Raw genomic sequence first — 23,806 nt, 5'->3', positions numbered from 1 at the left:
TTTAGCTGGGTGTTACATCATTTCACCATATTAATGTTAAAAACTCTAAACTCAGAGCAGCTTACAGAGTGAAGATGACATGTTTAATGTATGATATACATAATCAAAATGATGTAACATTTTGTGTGATTATTTGGAAGATACTAGTATTTCCTGTTAAATAATGGAACTGGCATTTCCATACAAACTCATTCCACGAGAAAATGGGCAGAGCTTTTTACTGTTATCAGCAGAGAGTGAGGCATCAGGTAACCTCGTGAGGGATCCCTTCCTTCTGCTTTTGTCTCTGAATCCAGGGGCTTCACATCTTCCTTCACCTTCCCTTCACACCTGCATGTGTGAATTCACACATACCTCCTTTTAAGCTGCAATTGAAAAGCCCTGTGAGTGCTGTTCTAAAGGAATAAACCAACTGTATTTCTTTCTCTACATTTATGTGCAAGAGCACATCAGTTTGGAACTGCTGTTCCCTTGGAAGGCAAATGCATTTCCATCATGTATTCTTGTTTCTTTGTAGCTGCTTGAAATCCTTCATTAAGAGTTGGACATGTTCCCCAAAATTTTATTCATTTCAGAGTAATACAACAAATGTAAGTCAGTCATCCAAGTTTCATTCCCTCTGGGGGGATGGTTCTTTGGCAATTTGCTGTAAAATAGGTGTCTGAGGGTGCAATTTCATATCTCTTTTCTCAAATGACAAAGCCAAATTGAAAGGCTTGAGTCCTTCCTCTCTCCTCAGCTTGTTGTGCTTCTGATTTTGGCAACAGACAGCATGATCTGATGGGAACAAGAATGAAATATTGAAAAGTTAATCTGAAACATTTATCCAATGAGAAAGGAAATTTTTACTTAAGAATAGATGGTATTTTTATGGCAGAAAAATGAAAACGTATTTTGAGGTTTGAAAGGAGAAGAAAAGTTATTGAAGAATCAAAGAATTTAACTTTTTTGGTTCATTTAACCCTTTTGATTTTTTTCTTTATACTTTTCTTCTTTTTCCTGCTTCTGTTCTCGGTCAGTTTTCAAGAACCCAGGAAGGTCCTTATTCTTCATGGGGAAAACACAGTTATGCATCTCTTAAATTACTTAATTTTTTTCCCCCATTAATGTGAGTGCAGGAGGAAAGGAGGAAAAGGTACCAGATTAAGAGTTCAGGATGTGGAATTCTGCTACCTCTGTCACAGGTGTGCCTTTTACATGATGTCATCCCAGCAATGTCCAACTTTCAGATGCAAGTCTGAAATGGAATCCTACCAAGAAGAACAAGAGCTGATTGCCAGTGAAGCTGTAGGTCATATGGACAAATAATCCCTCCTTTTCAGACCTGACATTGATACCTGTGATAGCTGTCAGGATCAAGTCTGTGCACAGGTAGCAGGAGTGCAGTAGGTGCCTCTTCTACCACTCACCTCAGCCTGAACAGAGGAGAGAAAATAAAAGGTGGAATAGAATGGAGTTCTTCCAAACACTACATCTCAGATGTCCTTGGAAAACCTTTGTGCTGTTGTGCAGCATATGATTGACTCTGGGCAGCCTAAAAAGAGGTGAGACAGTGCAAAACCCAGCCCTCATTACCTGTGAGTAATGAACAGTTAGTATTATAAAAATAGACATGTGAGTATTGAGCAGCTCAGCTATAAAAAGAGAAATCTTTCCAAGTTAATGTGGCAATATGTGCACACATAAGTATGTGCATGTGTACAACACACAACCAGCAGGATGAGGGATTTCAAGAAGTGGTTTTGGCATGCTATTTCTCAATAGTAATTAAAATAGTAATTCAGATCTATTTCAGTAGGTGTAGATGTACACTGAAAACTGAAAAATTATCAAGTTGCTATTCAAAGGCAATATGCCAAGTTAGGGAAGTAGTATTGAGAGGAGAACCCAGAAACTTCACCTTGCAACCTATTCAACAGGTGAGGTAAAATATAGATGTGAGAAAAGTACAGGTGGCATGGGCAAAATATTTTCTGGGTGAGTTCTGTCTAGTAGCTGAAGCACAGGGGTGGAGACCTGCAATGTACTGTGCTTAGTGCCAGAGCTTCACAAGTCTTTGCTTTTCAAGGGAGACACAGTGATTTTATTAGAAACAAGCATTTGATGCATGAAGGGATGAGGATGCATCTACAAAGCATTGGGGAGAATAAAGAGTGGTTGCACAAAATGATTCAGGAAACAGACTATCCAGGGAAGGAACTGGCCACTGAGTGACTGAATAAAGAAAGTGAGGAAATGTGAGACAAAGCAGCATTCTGTGTATCTAGGGGCAGCCAGGAAGCAGCTTGCTGTGAGCAGCAGGAGAGGGGACTGCAGGAATTCTGTACAACTGTAAATGTCTCGTCGTTCAGCATGTCATGGAAACTGCAAATGATCTTTGGCAATCCAAGTGAACACTGTAACAGGGACTCACTGGTTGTGAAAATCCCTTTGGATTGATGCATTACCACCCTTCAAGGGAGATTCTTGTCAGCAGGTGGGCAAGGAGGTGGCATTCTGTCTCTTGTGGATAGGATGCCAACTGGGATTGCAATATCTGAGGAGGTTCTCTGAAGTAAATGTCTACCAACACAGCTACAAAAATTAGTCCATATCATAAATGACTGGGTTTAGTTTTGCAGAATGTAACTATTTTTTAGAAATTTTTTAGTGGTGCTTAAGAAGGATGAACAAGGTATGTTCTTAGGTACCACTCATGCTCTGCATACAAAGCAGGAAGGAAGTTAGAAACCAGCCAAACAAGTGAAAGTCTGTAAGTATTCTTCAAGTCAGATATGTTGTATGAGACTTGGGTCAATGAAATGCATGTCTGTGTTCTCCAGCAAGGAGAGACTGTGCAGTTTGACTGGTCTCCAGCTCACTGGAGAGGAAGCAATCTTCCAGACTTGTTAGGACATACTTTTTCACATGGTGTTAAATTAGCAGCCAAGGGAAATTATAGAAAAGCAAAAATAAAAAAACCACTTGCTTAGCAGAGAGGCAAGATATTGAGAATAAAATTAAACAAGGCCCCAAGGACTGAAAGAGTTCTCCAGCTGCCTGTGACCAGCATGATGAGGCTGGCTAATAAGCAAGTGGCAGTGAAATGCAGTTGCTGACTTCTAAACCTACAGTGCTGATAAACTGGAATTTCTCTGACAAGGAGGGAGAATTCCTGTGACTGAAATCAAAGGGCAGAAGTAAGTCTGGAACAGCATTGTATAGCTAAACTGACACTGCCTCTTCCCAAGCCATTGAACAAAATCATCTTGAAGGTCAATTAGTACCTAAAATAAATGTCAATGGGATTGCTGATGACTGCTATACACTGTCAAATCCAACTAAAGATTTGGACTAGATGATGACTAGCATGTTGTGTGTAATGGGAGAGAAAAAAAGGGTTTTATCCCCCTGTGTATTTGTATGTGAAGCCTTCAACAAAAGTGGCATGTTGGAGGTTTCATTCTGCTAGCATGGGAGCATATTTGCAGATACTGAATAGATGACAGTGTCAGAATGAAAATTCCCCTGTCACTTGTTAGGAGAGTATCTTGGATCCATTCTCAGCAGATAAAGAATTGAGATAAGAATTGGGCTCAGAACAAAACTTGGATGTTCCACAAGTGGAAGTGGTTGTGACTTGAGTATACCTTTCTTGGAAACAAAATAAAAATCTGAAGTGGTCTGATATGTGCTCCAGCTGAGATATTCAAATAAATGGACTTTTGTGCCTAAATAGCATCTGAAAGTGCTATAACTTTGTAGCTCCAGAAGAGGTAAATCTCTCAGAATTTAAAATAGTGCCAAAGGAGTTGAAAGAAAGTTCATGGGCAGAAAGATTCAGATAATAATTGAGTTGCTTGTGTAAACAGTTAGAAATCTACAGGCCTATAGCTGAGAGGGGATGCTATACTGTTATAAAAAAATAAGGAAAATACTACATTGCTTGCACTAAAAGGAAGTTGAAAAGTTGAAAGTTTATCTGTGGATGAAAATAGCAAAAAAAAATTAAGAAGAAATCAGCAGGAAGTCTAAGGAAATTTTCCAAGTGCACTAGTTGCAAAAATATTTTAGCAATTATATGAGTTTTCATAAATGTCTGTGGTAGGTTTGTCAATAATAGAGACAAAAAGAAAAAAATATTCAGTAAATATTAGTATTCTAGAAAAAAAATCCAAAAAATTGACTTTTTACTATCACATTGAAATAATGCAATATCTGTCTTAACAACCAAAAAATATTGTGAAAAGGCCTGTTGTTAAAATGCCTACTTTGTAAAACAACTGGTTGAGATGGCTTGCATTCAAGAATTTTGAAAGAACTAGTTAAGGAACTTTGAAAGACATCTGTGTGTTGATATTTTCAGTAAGTGTATCAGGTCACTGAGGAAATTCTGCAGAGCTGGAAGAAAGTTAATGCTGCATTAGTATTTAAAAAGGGTAAATTAGGTAAGCTGGATGATAGTAATTAATTACTCTGCTCTACCCCTGCTATGTGAAACTGCTTGGTGGTATGATGATTGCTGCCTTACATCACTCTGATTAAAAATACCAGAGTATTTTATATAGGATCAAACAGCTAGAAAAAGGTTTATAATTGCTTCTTAATCTAAAGGGTTTATTTGAAAAGATATCTTGTTGCAGTGTCAGTTTGTCAAATGAGTTTACCAGTGTGACAAAAGCCTTCTAGGACATTTTACCTTCAGTCACATTCCTAAATTGATAATTCTACTTGTGTACTTAAATGAATGCCTGGTGCAAATTGCTGTGCCACATTTTGGTTTAAAATGCAAATGTGAACAGGAATCATTGTCAATTAACTCTACCTGTAAGCTTCCAGTAAATGTATGCTCTGGTAAGTAAATGCTCTATTTAGGAGTTCAGGAATAAGTCAGGAGACAACATTGAAACTGTACTGATGATCTGAGGGCAATTTACAGATTAAGGCAGGGAAAAAATGTCAGAGTTCAACTCACCAATGGAAATAGGTATCTAAAAGGGAACTAATGCAGTGGAGGGTGGGAATACATGTTCTGGAAGGAAATATATCAGAGACACTTGATGTCATGGTAGACAGTTGACTAATTTATTTTGGGCCAAAATGAGACTGGTGCATGGATTAACAGGAAGATCTCAGGAGAGAGAGAATGGCCATTCTGCATAGCATGACATTAGTGTGCACTGATGTCTGCCTTTCTGCCTTTCTTCACTGAAAAACTGGAGAGGGGTCTAGAAGATCCTGAACTAGCACCTTGTAAGCCTTGGAAAAACTGTATTTTGTTGTGTTGCTCCCCTTTTGACCACTACCTGCAATTTGTCTAGAAAGAGTACAAGAGTGATGAAGTAAGTAAGGGACTTGGGGTTGAACCAAACAATGAGCAAAGAATAAGAGAGTTTAATAGCAAGCAGCAGGAGATCTCATTGATATTTTCCAAGAGCAAGGTTAATAGCTTAAGGCTGTAAATACTCATGAATGAGAGAGGTTATTTATTGAGCTGAAAGTGGAAGGTTAAGGATCATTGAAAAATACTTGAATAGGTAGCAGAAAAAGAGTCTTCTTTAGGCTTAGTGTGACTTCCTGACAGAGCTGTTAGTCTATACATTAATCTTCTCAGAGAAATAGTAAGAAATATTGAATTGCTATTTTTGATATTAGGAGAATACCACTAGAAAGTGCTCTAAAGGAAATTCCTGCTTTGTCAGAAAGATGTCTTGGCTGATCTGGAATGGATTTCCCATTATGAGTTCTATAAGTATTTTCTGTAATTCTCTTCTAGAAGGTAACAACAGGATTCAGGAGTAAATTCACCCCTGTGGGTATCTTAATGTTTTGGGATTTTTTTCGGTAAGATAGTGAAAGAAATGGAATTGCCTTCTCAGTGCCAGCGGTGTCTTATTTTACTGAAAAAGAGATGGAGTTGTGCTGTTAAAAGATCCCATCTTTTTCCTGTGTCAGTTGAATATGCTACACTGTTTCTTCCTGATCATTTTGTGTTCTTCAATTACAGATTTATTGTAAAATCAGGAATCTTCTTCCTCTTCATCTTGTATTTCTTTTCACTTAAATAATTAACTTTTACTGATCAAGACAGAGAAATCAAGGAGGTGAAAAGTAATAGCCATTCTTATTTTTTTTCATGCTGATATTTATGCAATACAAAAATTGCATGCAAATATGTGTGAGAGGATATAATGTGGGATTATCAGAAGTGTCTCTGGATTATCAGAAGCATCTCAATGACTATGTGAACTAGATTTTTTGTTCAATTGAAGAAGATGAATAAATGATAAAGAAAAATAATTGTGATATGAAGTAAGAGCATAATCTGGATTAGAGGCTGCTACTGTGAATCGTCTTCTGCTCTGCCATAGCCAGAAATTCTTTGTTCTGATGAAATGAAGGAATGAATGGGGACCTATTTCTGTGGGTGCATATGAACAAGTTCCTTGTCCATCACTGAGTCGAGGGTCTGATGTCCAAGTATACACTGGTCAGTGAACTCAGCTGTAATGACTGCCCTTCCTTCTCTCACATGTCCAGTTAGGTAACAGGCATCTTCCCAGGATAGGGGAATACATTAGAATGAATTCTTAAAGTTTTTTGCCAAAAAATTGAGTATAGTGTTACTGTTGTTTTGTATCTTATTTGTCTCAGCCACCACCAATGGCAATGGAGATATTTTCCACACTGAGAGAGTAAATTCATGTTTCCAGTAGCTTAGGGCTCTGTTGCTGGTAGTCTGCCACTGGATCTTGTGTTAATGAAAAGCAAGAGGAACATCCCAAAGGTGTTTGTAGGGGATGCAGGTGGGGTGTGACTGCGGCAAATATTTTATGTAAGTTTTATTCATGTCCGGAGAAATGTCTCTAGCAGAACTTCTGCTATGACTGTGCTATGTTTGTAGGTCCCATGATACTCAGGATATTTCCAAAGTATACAAGCAGCTTGGAGCGTGTGAGGAGATGAGTGGGTGGAACAGACTTTACAGAAAACCCTGAGGGAAGTAAATATTGAAGCTGCAGCAGTGTTAAGCAAAGATTGGGAGGTAGAGAACTCAGCAATATCTCAAAAGACACAGAGCATAAGTTGGGAGGAGCAGACTTCAGTTGTCAAAGGCCCTTTACATAGCAGAATTTCTTTTAATATAATGAAATAGATTTGTATGCAATATATGATTGTTTATTAGTATGGATTTTTCATAAGGCAGCACTTTCATAAGGCTGGCTAAACTTTGGCCACATAATTCCTATTCTTTTTGAAGATTTCATCCTGTTATTGAAGATGCTTTGCTTATTAGGGAGTACCTATGTCTTATATGCAGTACAAAATCAACTCTTCCAATATTGCTATCAACAAATATTTGGAAACAGAGGCAGGAAAAAATATAGTGTTTGACAATCAATCTTTGGAGACCCCAAATCTGTCATCATTATACAGCATGTATCTGCTGCAGCATGATGCTGTTCTCTTCTAAATTACACTTCCTTGGAACCCCTTGAATGACTGTCTTTAGTAACATAATAAAAGATGGAAGGGTGCAGAATTTTCATGCTAGGAAATGTTTAATAACATTTTACTCACTGTGTGATACATTGTCATATGTACTAAAATGATAATTGTTATAGCAATTCAAAATCAGACCAGATATTGCTGGAAAACTATATGCAATAGTAAGTGAGAAGTATGAACAAATGTTCAAGTTTGAGGGGTTTTTCTTTTTATAGATACTGATACACGTTTTTTAATATTATTGTTCAAATTAGCTCTGCTGAAAATATCTTAGAGTTATCAAGGACATGTCTGTATATCCTTTTCTCAACTGCAATTCATGTGAATGAAATTCCTGTCTCCTCTGACATGATTTGATGTTTTTATATTGCTGAGCTCATAAGCCAAATGGCCAAGGTTTGAAAGCAATTCCTTTTGCATCTTGCTGCCTGTGAAGACCTTTTGACAGCAAATATGTTTGTTTTTGCCAACTTGTTTATGACTTCTAGAAAAGACCAGGGATAATCTTAGACACAAACTACTGCATGCATAGCTGGGGACTTGTGTATTTTCACATGCACAGGTTAAATAAATAAAACAGCTCTTGTTGGTATGAATTGTTCTGGAGACATCAGGAGGCACTGCACCAACAAAGGTGAGAGTGATGTACCAGGGCTTTGTTATATGTGTGCTCATGCTTCATAATATGGCAGAAGAGTTTTGTATAGCAACATCAAACACATCCCTTCTTTTTATTTTGTTATAGCTATTGTCTCCTGCTCTGGATCACATGAAGAAAACTCTTCTTCACCAAACCCAACTCAGAAGCTCTCCCTGATGAAAAATAAGATGATTTCGTTGCATCAGCCTTCTAAAACAGGTACCACAAGTCCTCTTCCTTACACCCTGTTATTTCTCCCTCAGAATCTGGGTGTCAGATAGATGCTGGCAGTCACCAGCACCTCTTACCAGAAAGCTGTGACTCTGTTTCTGACTGGAACTGAAGCAATGACTCAGAAAGGCCAGTGTAAACTTTAGGGAATTCCTTATTCTGTATTAAAAAACAACAACAAAAAAATCCCAAAGCCAAAACATGACAAGCAAACCAAACCACAAAGAACCCCAAACAACCCTCCACAAAAGAAACTTATTGACTCCCCCCACAATAAACAATTAAAAAACCCAAACAAATGAAACAAATCAAAAAGCCACAACACAGCAGGAAAAGGGAAAAGAAAGAAAAAGGAAAGAAAAATAAAATCATTTCCATCAGCACACTGAAATCCACCAGATTTGGGGTTGGGAGTTCCTGAAATAAAAAAACTAATTAGTGGAGCTGCTTTCCCACTACTATAGAACAAACTGTCTTTTTGATACTGAATTAAGCTTTTTTTCCAAATGGAATTTTATTTTCAAGGTATTGTGAAATAAGTGATCAGTGAGGTTTATTAACAGGTTTATTAACATTAACATCTTGTCCTGTCAGTAGACACTACTGAGAATCCCTAGCTTTGTCTTCCTTCCTTCTCATCAAAGTGTTTGTGCACATTGATAAAATCCCCCTGACCCTACTCCTCTACAGACTGAACAGCCCCAGCTGTGCCAGCCTCTCCTCTCATGGAAGATGCTCCAGTCCCTCCCTCATCCTCGTGGAGCTGGAATTGTTCCTGCAGGTCTCTTGCACTGAGGAGCCCAGAGCTGAGCACAGAACTCCAACTGTGGTCTCACCAGTGCTGAAGAGAGAGGAATCATCACCCCTCTAGACCTACTGTCCTTGCTGCTCCTAGTGCAGCCCAGGAAGCTCTTGCTGCCTTTGTTGTAAGGGTGCACTGCTTGCTCACAGGCAGCTTGTTGTTCACCACACTCCCAAAGTCTCTTTTGTGACCTCTGTGAACTTGCTGAGGGTCCTTGTTCAGGTTGTTAATGAATATGCTAAACAATAAAGAAAGGCCTCTGGGTGTTAGAAAAGCCACACATTCCTCCCAGGAGGTGGCAAGATTCCTCCTGCCAGAGGAATGTTTCTTATAGTAACATCTTCCAGATGGGATCTAATTCTTTAAAGTCTTTTCTGACATATCCTGGGCTGTCCACAAGCTTTTATTTTTTTTTCTAATCTTCTTTGGAGCATTTTTGTAATATCTTAAAATATGTTCTTTGCTGATTGTAGCAATGTGATATATTTCTCTATTAAATCTTTTTTTCTTTTAATTTGTCATATTTTTTCTTTTTGCTGACTTGTACTTGAGGTTCTTCAGGTTCATAAGCAAAGCTGGATATAAAACCTTTGTAATGTGGTAAATAGTGGCACTAGAGATTCCAGCTTTCAGTGCTCTCTCACTGTGACCACAAGTGTACCCAGTTCTCTTATTCTGTGATTTGTGCTAAAAACCAGCTTATTGTTGATCCATCACAATGCAACACATATAATCTCTTCCCAGAGAAAATACTCTTTTTTTTTACTGAATGTGAAAAACTTTCACACTCTTCTAGGTATTCAGGTTGCTTTGGCCTCAGGTTGTTGCAGAGAGTCCTTATAAAGCCCAGAGAGTTGGGAATTAGGTGTTTTTCAAGGGGAAAGTGTGTTCACCTGGTTCAGCTGTGAACCTCTTTGTCACATGAGACACACCCAAAGGACTAAGTCTGCATTGGTAGAGTCCTTGCCACTGCAAGCTGAGGTATTAGGAAGCTTTGATGAAATAATTTTGTCATAAACAATAGTTTCAAGTAATTGTCGTTTTGGAAAAGCAAATTTTTCTTTCCTGAGCTTTCACTTGGGTCTTTTTCTTTTATGCTTTTGTGAGAGAAATTGCTTTCTGGGTTGTACCACCAACTAAAAAAATTATCCGATAGAAATATTACTCCTACTGACAATAAGTCAATGGATACTGAGTTAACCTGTCAAACCTCAATAAATTTGAAACAGCACAGCAGGTCTGGATCAGGACTCTGCTTTGTCTCACACAGTTATGGAGTTTCTGAGCTATTGAGATCCCTAAAGCTGTTTTATTGGATCAGCTAACCATAGCCCAGAGCTGTGCACAGACATTTTTCCCTGGATCCAGCAGGGCCAGGAGAGTGGCTGGTGTCCTCATTCCTGCGTGCTGCTGGCATCTGGCATGGCATGCACACACAGACACACACTGCCAGTCATCTGCTTGTGGCTTCCCTGTGAAACAATGGGCTGGGCACTGCCTTGGCCTTTCCTGAGCTGGATGCATTCCATGCATGGGCTGAGAAGATATTTGGGTGGTTGGCCCAGGTGTCAGTGTGAGAGAGCAGAAACTCCAGGATGAGCAGGCCAGAAAGAGCTGGGGAGTGTCCAAAGTGAGGGAGGAGAAGTGTTTGGGTGGGAGACCAGAGCCTGTGCCAGCCCAAAGTTATGTGCAACTCTGTAACATTTGTGTTTATCTTATCCCTGCTCGCTGCATGTCGTTTTATAAAAATGAAGTTAGAATTCACTTTAATAATCAGGAGAAAATCTGCTTTTGCTGTTGCATTCAAAAGATGCTTCCATTTCTCCCTTGTCTGAAAGTTTTGTTGAAATATAGGCAATCTCCTGGAGGCTCATATGTTTTCATTTTTGCCCTACCTGTGCAGCTACATTCCTTGGTATATCCCTGACCTTAATTCTGTCCTTCCTACCTGCCTGTTCTGCTCCACAGGAATAGACTACCAAATAGATAAATATGTGTCATTCATGTTTGTAAGGTTTGAATACCCTCTGAACATCAGGATCCTAAATATGTATGTTTAGTCTCTTAATATTTCTTCCTTGGCCTGGGGATACTCCAGTTATTACTGTAATATTATTATTACTGCTGAAAATAAATATCATGCAAATTAATATCAGCTCTATTTGGCTTCACTTTTTTTGTGGGAGAGCTTTGTGCAGCTAACATCCCTTCAGAGAATTTATATTAGATTGATGAGAGCACAGTGAATTACTTCTTGTCTGGTTTATAATATGCTGATTATGAAAAATTCTGGCCAAGATGATCTAGTGTTTTTAGTACTGTGAGCAAACTCTGGAGTCTGTTAAGAAGGTATTCTTATCCATCCTGCTAGAGGAAAGCAAAACAGTCTTAAAAAGATTTTAAAAATTATGTAAAGCTTGCATTGCTCATCTGTTTTGCTTAAGACCCTGTCAAGGTTTTCTATTGATAAGAGAGGGTTGCCCTTAGAGTATCAGTTCTTTCTGTCTGCCAAACTGCTAAACCCATACAGTTTCAATATCCCTGTTGATATTATTGGTATTATTCCCATTTGGGACTTTGAGTACTTGTGGTCTAGACCTTCCACTGATATAAATTCATTGTTCATACCAGTGGAAGGAGTTTTACTTACATTCTGCCAAGAATTTGCAGGTTAGATTTTCATTCTTACATGTTCCACAACCTGCTCCAGGAGAGATACTCTTGCTATTGCCCAAGGCAAATTTTCTTTTTTCTCTTTAATTCTTCCATTTATTGGGAGATTTAACCCCCATACCCTGTACATTTCGTCACTCATGTGCCCCTTGAGCCAGAACAGACCTCACTGAAACCTTTGGTTTCCCACAACAGAAGCCTCTTGTGTCATCGGCTCAAGCTGTTCCTGGGTGACATCCACAGACAGCTTTGGAAAACCAGACTGGGTGTTATCTTCCATTGGTGTCCTGGCATCCCAGGAGAGGCAGCAGATGCTTCTGGAGAGCAGTTCCTCCCATGGAGATGTTGCAGGTAGGCAGAGCTGCAGTTCCCCTGGAATGGACACCAGCTTTCACCCAGCTCTGGCTGTACCAGGAGTCAGCAGGTCCTGAAAGTTCCGCCCTGTGCAAATCCCTGAAAGTTCCACCCTGTGCTGGTTCTGGTGCAGAGCTTTCAAAGGCACAGCCAGTGCCCAAGAGTCAGCAAGAACCATGCAATTCATGTGTGCTGCCTTGGCTGTGTATGGATGTACCTTCTAAACAGCCAGCCCCTTCATATACTCATTTTCTCTCTCTCCATTTTGGGATAACCTACTTTTACTTACAGAGACTGGATTTTTCTTGGGAAACTCAATTCTATACAAGCCAGAGCTGGCTCCACATGTCTGCTGTCTGACTGGCAAAGTCTTTGACTTTTTGTTTTTTGTTGGACATGTCTTCATGCTTTTTTTTGGTTTATTCTCTTCTCATTTCTTCTATCATTTCTTTACTTAAGCCCTTAATTTTATTTTACTCTCTCTCTCTCTCTTTTTTTTTTTTTGTGCATAGTTCTTCCTTCATTCTCATGACTCCTTTCTTCAAACTCCTCCATTTTCCTCTTATTATCTCTCTTCCATCCATGCTGTGTGTCTCTTGTTTTGTTGTGGTTTTCTTTCTCTTCACAGGGGACATTTTCCTCCTGAACACCAGTAGAGTCCCAGATAGATGTGAGTTCAGCCTGCAAAGCCCCATCCTGCCTGGGAGCTTGGATTCTTGCTTGCTGGAATTTGCCATAAGTTCACAGGATGCTGTTCCTCTCCTCCAGAGATTCACAGTTGAAATCAAATATGTGGAGACAAACAAAAATACAATAACTTCTCTGAGAGCTGGCCATGAGGAGAATGCCAGGTAAGACAATCAATTTTCAATTGTTAAGTCTTTGAACTGAAGGCAGGGTGGAGTTCCTCTGGGCTGCTGTTTATCAGTGTCTTTTGCCTTCTGGAGATCACTGCTGCTATTACAGCAGAAAATAAGTGTATGACTGCCAGAACTGGAGCACAGAGCCTCCTGACAGGATGTCTGTAGCAGACACAGGTTTTGGGTGCCTCCTTTGCAAAGAACACATTAGCTTAGATCTCACTCTTCTTCCCCCACCTTTAGAAGGGTGAAGAGTGATTAATTTTTTCACTGATTGTAGGACTGCATCTGTAAAATGCCTTCAGTCCAAAAATTGTCTTTGTGGCATGACTGATATCTCTGTGCATCCAGTGGGTCCTATCAGTGCCACAAGAATCACAGTTCTCATTTTGAGGTGGGATTAATTTTACCTCTTTAATCATTTCCTCCGTTCTAGTAGGTTCAGTAGCATCAACTTCTGCTCCATTTGTAGAGTTCAGGGAGGAAAAAAACTGAGGTAAGAAGAAGTGAAGGAAAACAAAAGAAGGTGTAACAACCCCAGATCTTGTCCTGTATTCCCTTTCATCCTGCCAACGTTTTACTTTTTCATTCCTGTATACTGCAGAATTACAGTAAGAAAGAGAAATGGGTGAAAGGAACAAGTCACAACAGGAAAAAAAAGAGAAAAATCCACATGTTGTCTAATTTTGCCATTTTCCATGTGCTTGTTTTTCCTTTCCTTTGCTGCAGTCCAGCTTGTAAGAACCTGGGTCAGACACATAACAGAGTTTTTTATTTCCATCACCTGACTGACTCCCAGGGAGAACTTAAGCAATAGATCCCAGTTCTTGTTTTCTTTGAATTCTTTGGCACTCCCCAGGCTGCCATGGAGATCTGCAGTGAGGAGTCCCTGTCAGCCAAAGACAGCAGAGTTTGACTAAAAAAACTTATGTTTTTTTCCTTTCAGATCTCTCTCATTTTCAGCTGTTGCTCAGTTCCTTCCTGGCTATTTCTTCCCCATCTTCTTGCCAATTTCACTGGGAATCTGTTGCATTTTCTGGGATTGATTTTCCTTTTCTTACATATTCAAAGCTATCCTTGCTGCTTTTTGAGTATTTCTCAAGCCTCTGCAGCTGCAGCTCCATTCTGATATGTAAACTCATAAAATATCCTTTTGCTACACCTTACTGGTCAGACCAGGCTTTGCTGGTAATCACTGCAGCATCTCTGGAATGGATCATAGCTTAATTCAAAACAATACTATGTGAAGTCAAGATCATCATCTCTCTAAAATGATGGCATTTACATTTATTAGAATGAAGTTAGCTTTACTGGAAGTTGACACAGGCACTGGTATTACTTTTTCTTATTGAATGAAATGAAGCACTGGTAAGCTCAGAGAGTTTACTCTTAAGATTTTAAACAGGAGAGAAAACCAAGTCCTGTTCGAAATCAAGGTAGAAAGGAGGATAGAAAAGAGAGAAAATAAAGTTATGAACTATCAAACACCCTTCCTTTTCCCCCACATTACAGGGAAACTTTAAAATCTCAGTACAATTTAAAAAGAAACCTGACCATGCAAGCAGAAGAGAATTTATTTCTAACACAGTGATTGACCTGCTTATTGCTATGCAGTTAGCTTGAAATGAACATTCTCTCCATGATTAAGATTTTAACAACATTGGTTGTTAAGGAGAGATCACCTTGAAGTGTTCCTACTTTACAAGGACTTTCCACAGGCAGTAGGAGTTCTCTAAGCTTTTTTGTGTTAACCAAACACTGCTGCACAGTTTAGAGCAGAATAAGGAAGACAATGAGCAGACCTTGAGATAGATGTCTATGTATAGTACCTAGTGTAACCACTGAAAATTACTGTCTTCAGATCACAATGAAAACTTGGACATAGAAAAAAGGCTAGATGACACTTCTTTCAGATAATCAGGCACTCCAGGAAATCCTGCTTTGGTCCCTTTTGTCACCTCTCAATTCCATGACCAAGTTAATACCTCATCATAAACTTCAGCTGCATCAGATTACTTCAGTGAACTCTCCTCTTTCTGGACCTAGAAATATTCTCCTGATGGTGTTTTCTCCTTCAGGATCCATCAGCTACACAGTTCCCAAAAGCTTAGAAATATGTCACATGAAAGAAAGTTTCTGTCCTGTTCATCTCACTAACTAGTAGGATTTATCATTAAATTGGTAGTATTGAAGCTGCCACTACTTTTTCACATATAAGCTTAATGAAAATAGGAACAGATGGACTTTCAGTACCATGTTCTCTGAACAAGTAGGGCAAAGTCACAAAGTTTATTTTTAAATACCACACCTATAGATCATGGGTATTCTGAGTTATTGCCATTAGAAGGAGAACTGCTGAGGGAGTGAGGTGTTTGAGATTCAAGGTATTTACAAAAATATTTAAATTTTTATTCTTATTATGTCAGTAAAGTTCAAACATCAGGAGCCTGTAGCCTTGCTTGAAGGCCAAGCCATCTTGGTCTGGCACTTGACTCAGAAAACTGTTTTCACTTGCTCAGGGTTATGGTTGCAGTGCTTATTCAGGTCACGTCTAATATAGTTTTTACTTTTTTTAAAAACTTTTCTTCCTTAAATGTTTTTACTATTTTGCTTATCCCACCTTTTCCTCTTTACCATACAGACCCAGACTCAGCCACAGTTGAAAATTCTTGAGTCCTGTGCAGTTTTGAGTGTTTTCACATGCTTGTGTTCGTTGTGGACCACAATTATTTCAGGGCTCATAGCCAAAACTGTTTCAGTAAGAAGCTAGTTTCTTTCAACTCTTTCAATTCACACTTCACTGAAAATACAAAAAGCATCATTTTGGACAGGGATAATATTTTCACGCTCTGTAGCTGATTTTGATTTCTAGCTGATTTTGTTCTGTTTTCATTCTGGATGGCCATAGTAGTATTGGAAGACCAGAAAACAAAAAGTTCATGACCATGTGCACACGTTGGTTTTCAGTTAGCCAGCCTCACAAAACTGTTTATTGCTTAGCTTTTTGTGTCTTCCCCCTTTTTTTTGGAAGGGTGATGGTGATAAAATGCTTTACCATCTTCTGAGACATTTGAAAAGACTTGCCATCTTTGACACTTGTATTCTATTAATGTGGTTGTTTTTATCCATAAAAGTTATTTAACTTCTCATACTGTACAGATGACAAGGCAGTAGCCTGGTAAGTGTTCTCAGATAATGTCTAAATGTGTGCTGACAACAATGAGCAGAGCCATTTTGATTAAAAAATACATCTAGAAAGGGTGAGGCTGTCCAGTTGCTATATAAGACTATGAATTTTGAACACTAAATTGAGAGTATCATTCAGTTTTTGCCCCTTGTGCCTCTCCTGAAATTGCACCCAAAAATATGTCAAATCTGTGAAGGAATAACCTCTAAAAGTTTGGTGAAGGCAGGAGTGGTATTTTGCTCTCTCTATTTCCTTTTAAGTCTTTTAGCACTGGATATTTGTGAGGACTTGCAGACAACAGCTTCCTGTGTGTATAAAAGTAATGTAAAACTTCTAATTTTTATGTTCACTGATTGAGTTTAGAAGCATCTAGCATACACAGCTTTGTGTGGAAACCCATGCAGTGGGTACCCATAATTTAGAAATTGTTTAAGTTTTCATGTTCTGCTTTATTGCATTTTTTGGTCCTAATGAAGAAATTGTTATTCTTTACATAAAATCTTTCCAAAAACTAATCATCAGTTTGTTGGATATGAAAAATCACATCATAGAATGGATTGCTAAGAAAAGGGTGAAAAACATCTGCTCAGCAAAGAAGATTGAGAGGCTAAAAACCCAAAGTGAACACTACAAAAAGCCAGTTGGAATAAAAAGTTTTCAGGGTGAATCTTGAATTCTCTTGCCTTAAGCATTAGATAGATTGCAACTCCAAACTTTCTATCCATGCAAATTTCTCAAAATTATGTCAGATCCTGATAGTTCTTCCGTGCATACAGATGAATTTTAACATCTCTTTTCAGAAGAGTGTTATTGCCTCAATACTTGAGATCCAGTTTGACATAAAATCAATAGTAAATTTATTGCCAAGCTTGGCTTATTTGGAAGCCTGCTGCAATGATCCATCTTCTGCTGGATCAACAATGGGCTTCATTCCTGATTCCATTAAGAAAATTACATTGGCCCTGGCTAGCTCCTGTTTCAATGGTGAGACAAGCAAAGGAGTTGTAATTATTCACAGCATTAGAAATCTTGCTGGACCGAGGGGTGAGGCTTTCTCTGGAAGGGAATACCTTGATGATGGAGAGGCTTCATACACAAAAGCACTCTATGTGATGCAAGACACTTGTCATTTTTGAAGTCTTTGGGTGGTAGGCAGCTTTCTCTGTGGTGTTATAAATGGAGAAAATTTCAGTACCAGAGATATTTCAGTGCAGAACTGGGTTGATTTGTGGGACCTTAGTCCTCTGACTCAGAAGGGCTGCCAATTCACAGAAGCAGCAACTCAAGATGGTGACCTTGCTCTTCTACCAGATACCACAGCTCTCCCAGAAGAGATGGCAGAATGGACGCTGTGTCCTCCTAAGCCATGGCATTTCAGAGTTTGGTTTACTGAATTAGATGATTAGTAGCTTTATTTTGATATACCGGTCTATAAACAGCTATTTCCAAAGTGTCAGGCTCATAAAGCAGATAGGATTAAGGTGCAGCAGCTGAACAAGTCATTGTTTTCAGCTGTGGGGCTCTTTAGTTGCTACTGGTAAATGTACCACTGGCTGTGAGTCAGAGGCTGTGTGCCACAGGTTCCTGCACTCAGTGTTGAGCTAACACTGTGATGTCTCAGCTGGAGGGTGAGTTGTGACTTGGCAGAGCTACTAGAACTCTGCCTCAGTGCTTGACAGGTCTAGTAAGCCTAATAGTTAAATTCAAAAGATTTAAAGATTGTCCTTACCTTTATTGGCTCATTGGACCAATCTAATTATGGCCCATTCATTCTTGGGTTCAACAGGATGCAGTGGAGTGATGAACAAAGCTGTGTCATGTAGCAGAAGTGACTCAGTTCTGGGTCAAAGCTGGATGGTCTTGGACGTTGTCCCACAGTATGGCAGGGGGGATATATTTATAAGAATATTGATGAGATATATTTATAGGTGCTGGATGTTCCTGAAGCTGCACTGTAATACAAAATGAAAGCAAAGTAGTTGTTCTGTCATGCTGGGAAGCAGAGATGGTGCTGTTGCAATTCAGGGCTGGACCTTTCTGAAGATGAATTAAATTATAATGAACTATTGAAGACATTATGATGGGACAGGAAATAGAGGAAATAGGATCATCTTTGTAAGAGGAGCTCAGTTTCGTATGAGTTCAGGATATCTGTGGGTATTTATGTGTGTGTACAATTGTGAAAGTGTGAGGTGGGTGGATGCCATAGAAGGAATAATAAAAAATTATCCAGACAAAGTTATATAATTGGCTTTTGGAGGGAAGAATGCAAGAGAGGGTGATAAAAACTTAAACTTGGTTTGGATTGTTTTGCAATTTGCATATACGGTTTTGTGATTTTTGTATTGAGCTCAGAAGAGATGTGTTTGCAATCTGGGTGTTGCCTCCTAAGGTGTTCCTGGTGCAGGACAAGGGCTACATGGCCACTTCATGGCAGCTGAAGGCATTTCCTAAATTAAAAAGTAATACTAGGAGCAGAGCTGATCAACGTGTCTTAAGACTGTGGCCTGGCCTTCTTATTATTCCATTGGCCCTGGCTTAGGTCACTTGCCCAGAGTAGCCCCAGTAACATCAGCAGTGTGTAGAATGTGGGTAAAATTATCTCTGTCTGATACTATCTTCTGAAAAGAGCTTAGAGCAAGGATTCCTTTCTTACTAGTTTTGCTTCAATCCTTTTACGAAATAATAACACATATATTTATTTTGCTGTCTTGTTAGCATATGATATAAGAACAGTTTTTGGAAACAAAAATAAAATAAAAATATTTTTCAGAATTCTGCTTTAGTTTTTAAGTGACACCTGGACACCTTGACTTCTATCAGACTTAATTTGAGTGAGATACTTCAAAAAGTTCCTTTTAGTATCTGTCTCTAGCTTTTGATGTCTGACAACCATATTTAAAATTAGCGTGTATGGGACCATTTGTCTTTCTCCAAACTGCCAGAAGTGCTGCACAAAACCTTTGCAGTCCAGATTTGCAGGTTATGGCATTTGCTCTGTAGGGAAATGTAAATGGTACAAGTAATCTGCATTTCCTGGAATAGCATTTCACTTCTATCCCTTGCTTTGTAGGTGCACTGCAGTTTGCTAAGGTGGAAAATCAGATAGACAACACACAGATAAAGGTTTTCATTCTTGACACAGCCAAGAAACATTCAGGGTCAGACATTTACTTCCAGAACACACAGTGTCTGTGTTGGCTCGAGGAGATCCAGAGACTTGTGCAGCTGCTGGGTTGATCTGCACTTCCAAGAGCAAACAGAACACAGCCATGTGTATGGAAAGCACATATTGGGGCAGTGTGTCCAAAACTGGTGATAATTTAAGACCCTTTTAAGAATCATTGGGAATGGTTGGATCTCTTCATCATTAACAATAAGCTCTGCAGCAAAGACAACCTTACATGAGCTTGCTAGGCTGAACAATACTTGTTTTATTTTAACACCCATTTGTTGTCTTGCTATTTGCAATCACTGATCCATTTCCCACATGGATGCTATTCCTTCTCTTTGGTAGAATGCAGAATCTTAATGGCAGAGACTCCATGGATTCCAGTGTGCTGTGTGTATGTCTGATAACATTCTGTTGTCCTCTAGGATGAAATGGAAATACCTGGTGGCCCAGATTGGACGAATAGAAAGACCTTTCAAAATCACCCTGGTGTATTCAAACTGTGGAGCACAGGAGGCTGGAGTAGTGGCAGTGAGCTCCTTGCAGCTCAGGAACTGCTTTCATGGTATGCTGCAACACAGACAGGTTTGGAATAACCAAATGCATCCTCACCAAAATGGATGAGGGTGATGAGGGGTAGGATAGGATTTAGAAGAAAGATGAGTAACTCAGAATTACAGAACTAATTTAAGTGATCCTCTCTGCTTTCCAGATTTGCTTTGGTATATCTTTGTATGGGGAAAAAAACCAAAAACAACTGGACTTATACTTGAATCCAACAATAAGGGTGAAAAAAGTCTTTGCCAGGATTATTTCAGCATTTAGCATTCTTCTCTCTCACATAATAAAGAACAAGAGTCTACCCTGTGTAACCAAAGCCTTTTCCATACTTGGGTTTTATGTAATAAATCCATGAAGGAAAGAAACATTTATCTGCACCCAGTGGGGTCTGTTTGCTACTGCCAGGCTGAGAATTTCTATCTAAAATGAAAATAATTGGAATGTAATTATTTTCTCTAAGGTACTGAGTGCTCAGCTAAGACCTGAGTTTTACCTGGAGCTTACAGTTTTGTTCTGAATGTCATGCAGATGATCCTCAGTGGCAGTGCAGAACTTTGCTAATGTCATTTAGGCTTCTTGGAAGTGCAAGAGTCTGTCAGAACAGGCAGTCTTCAGGTTGGGGACATAATTATCTTCAGTTCCTGAATTTCATTAGTGCATATAATATTATTGTTTCCATTTTGCAGTCTCTGTAGAAATAGCTTGGAATGTAATGTAAAAAGAAAACACTATTGTGAGCATGGTTTTGATCATATTAGAGATTTAATTGTAGTCATTATTCTTTTAATTTAACATACTCTATTTTTAATGTAATATTTTTTTTTGACAGTCCTAGAGTTTTGAGGGGAAGCATACAGCCTGAAGCACTGGGCTGTCAGTCTCTATATAACCTGGTGCATGTATCTGGCACAAAACAGTGTCATGAAAAAGTACTACTTCAGAGTGTGCACCTAGATTGCTGCAGAGGTGCTCTTCTGTCTTTCTCCTGCAATTGGTTCCCTAACTTTTGGATTTTTTCCAGAGTAGTAATCCCAATGGAACTTCTGTGCAAAGCTTTGCTAAAGGGCAGCAGGTCCATAGCAGGCCATGAATGCATCCATGGGACAGCCTGGGTGCTTTTGGGAAATACCAGAATTAAAAATCATGTTCAGCCTGGCTGATAGGTACCTGTGCAGTCAGTAAATGCTCCCAGACTAGAATTGACTGGACTAGTTAGAGTGCATGAATAAAATTCATGTACACCAAGCCAACTTGCTGGGGAAGCAGCTACCTCATGGGCTGGATGCCAACAGCTGGAAGCACAGAAATGAGTCAGCAGCCCAAGTGCTGGGTAAACTTGAGCCTTAGCAGGGCATAGCAATGTGTCTGAGGCTGCAGATAAATGGGTGTCCCTGCCTCCAGCAGCAGGATGCCATGCAGCATGCCACAGCTGCCTGGCAGGGGCACAGTATGTGTGCAGAGCTGAGGAACACATCACGGTAGGAAACTGCAAGGCCCTTCATTTAAAAACCCCCAAATTATCTAAAGATAGCACAAACACTGCAAAAGCAGTACAAGAGAAAGAAAGAAGCACTAAATTTGGTCCAGGAATCTAATGCTGGATAGAAACCTACATGAAAAAAGCAGAGATTTATTGTACAAAGGATGAGGTCCTACATGTGAAAACTTATACACATGTCAACTCACCTCTGGATTTAGTTCTCTTTCTTTCCTTCCCCATAAGATAAAGAAAAACAGGATCTTTTTGTGTATGACAAAGGCTCAACCTTCCCCTGCATTCATGGAGGCTGTGTCAGCCACCTACAGATCTGTGAGTTCAGCAGTGATTGTCCTACCAAAGAAGAGGAGGGAGTGAAGTGTGGTGAGTATGTGGCATGACACTTCGTGGGAACCTTCATTCTGTCAGAAGAAATAATTAAGAATGGAAAATAAGTTAAATTGATTCCATCTTTAGATTAATTTACTATTTTACCTCCTGAATTAATTTGGTCCATTTACATTAATTGAATACCAAGATTCTCTTTGAAAATTCAGCCTATAGAGAATAAAATGTTGGGGTTTTTTAAAATTGGCTTTGTTTCTGAAGTATTGCAGTAAGAAGCTCAATGAGCTTCCCTTCACATTTACTACTACTTCAGAGAAAGGCAAAACCTTATTTACATGTCTGCAGCTGGGTGAGAATTTACTTCTGGACCCAAGATCTAAACCTTCCCTGCAGGGAAAGGTGTTAGTTACCAACAGTGTCATAAATCTGTCCTTCCAAGTTCCCAGTTCAGAGTTCTTGCACATCAAGACAAAGAAACTCCCTAACATCATATGTAGTGCTGAGAAGCAATGTTTAGTTCTGTTACAAAAATCTGTTCATTTGCCTTCCCTTAAGTGGACACAAAACTTTGTGATGCCTGCTATTTCATATGTAGCAAGACCTTTACAAATGTGTGGCAGTGAATTGCCATTCTGGAGGTTATGGGAGCTGCAGTTTTGCCCAATATTTAGAGTAGGACAGCACAAAAAAGTCTCAAATGTTTCCAGAAGCAAGTGTTTGCTTTCTAATGGTGACTCTGGAAATAAACAAGTGACACCAATTTTGGCAGTGTAGCATAGTTTGGCTAACTTGGACAACCACAATGGATTTACACTTTTGTTACTGTTTGTGAGTTTTGATAATCAAGGTGCTCCTGTTCTCCTACTTTTTCTTGTTCTCAATTCTAGACAGTCTCCCAGAGGGTTCACACTGTTCTTTTGAAGAAGGTCTGTGTGGCTGGACCCTGAATGAAACTGCAGCATCTCCTTGGTCTATTCAGGGCTTTTCTGAAATGATTCAAGAGGACTCATTTATAGGGTCTGCTTTGCAAGCTACTGGTGGTAGGTTCTTCATTGTTATCTCTCCCACTCTGTGTATGCATGTACACAATAGTCTTGAACTTAAGTTTATTTAAATTGGTTTAAAAATTTTGGCATCATTGCCAAATGAACTTCATTATCAGTATTACCTATAACAAATCCAAATGTAGCTAAAATTAACTTTTAAACATTCCTCAAAACTTCATACTATACAAGTTGTGCAAAAAAATTAACAAAAAACTCTCAGAGACAAGGATTCTCCTTCACCTTCAAAAAATCATGTAATGTATACTTCTTCCCTCCTCCTTCCTCTTTTGAGCTATGCAGTTGCAGAGTACTTCAGCAGCAACATGACAGCTGCTGCATCACAAGGCAAAAATTGCCCAACAGAACTAGGCAGCTTGTAAAAACAAAACTTTTGAAGACCTTTGACAGACTCTAGTGGGTTAGGAAGAGCATCACACACAAGAATATCCCAAGTGACCATACACATTCTGTGCTATAAAATGCCACAATAAAAAAGATTCCCTGAACTGCAGAACTGTTAACTTGCTAAATAAGAAGAGGGGAGGCCAGACTTTACCTGTTCAGGCTGAAAGTCAGAAGTGTTAGCACACATGAGTCTTTCCTCACAGGTCCCTGCCAAAATGAAGGGTTTCCATACAAGCATCCTGTTTGTCTTCTGAGGGCTTGTGTAAGCTCTCCCTGGGAACAAGGACTGCAAATAAACTCTTCCAGCCCAGTGTTTGTCCAGCAAGAGTCATTGATGCCAATGGTATAGGAATCAGGGGTGTAGGTTGGTGTGTGCCTCTGCATGGGAAGACCTTGAGTGGTGTCTGAGGTTTATCCAGTCACATTCCAAGAAAGGGTTTGGGATGTTGACTTTTGTGCTGCTGAAATCTACCAGTGTTTACTGTAACCTCACCAACAGACCTGCTCTCAAGCCATGCTTACACCAACATATGCTTGCATACCTACAGTAGCACTAATGATG

At 39.3% G+C, this 23,806-nt stretch overlaps 1 protein-coding gene across 1 annotated transcript in view; it reads left to right on the top strand.

The window, feature by feature from the left end:
* LTK (leukocyte receptor tyrosine kinase) overlaps positions 1–23,806 on the top strand; it is an 89,200-nt gene that overhangs the window by 30,459 nt on the left and 34,935 nt on the right. The window contains exons 2-7 of the mRNA XM_079309042.1: positions 8,234–8,347; positions 12,030–12,185; positions 12,817–13,039; positions 19,833–19,972; positions 21,692–21,829; positions 22,681–22,833. Coding sequence (XP_079165168.1) covers positions 8,234–8,347; positions 12,030–12,185; positions 12,817–13,039; positions 19,833–19,972; positions 21,692–21,829; positions 22,681–22,833 — 924 coding nt within the window. The remainder of the gene's footprint in view (positions 1–8,233; positions 8,348–12,029; positions 12,186–12,816; positions 13,040–19,832; positions 19,973–21,691; positions 21,830–22,680; positions 22,834–23,806) is intronic.

This window comes from Erithacus rubecula (genome assembly GCF_903797595.1).
Source record: "Erithacus rubecula genome assembly, chromosome: 6".
In the NCBI taxonomy this organism is placed as follows: Eukaryota; Metazoa; Chordata; class Aves; order Passeriformes; family Muscicapidae; genus Erithacus; species Erithacus rubecula.
This window is presented reverse-complemented; position numbering and strand designations above follow the sequence as displayed.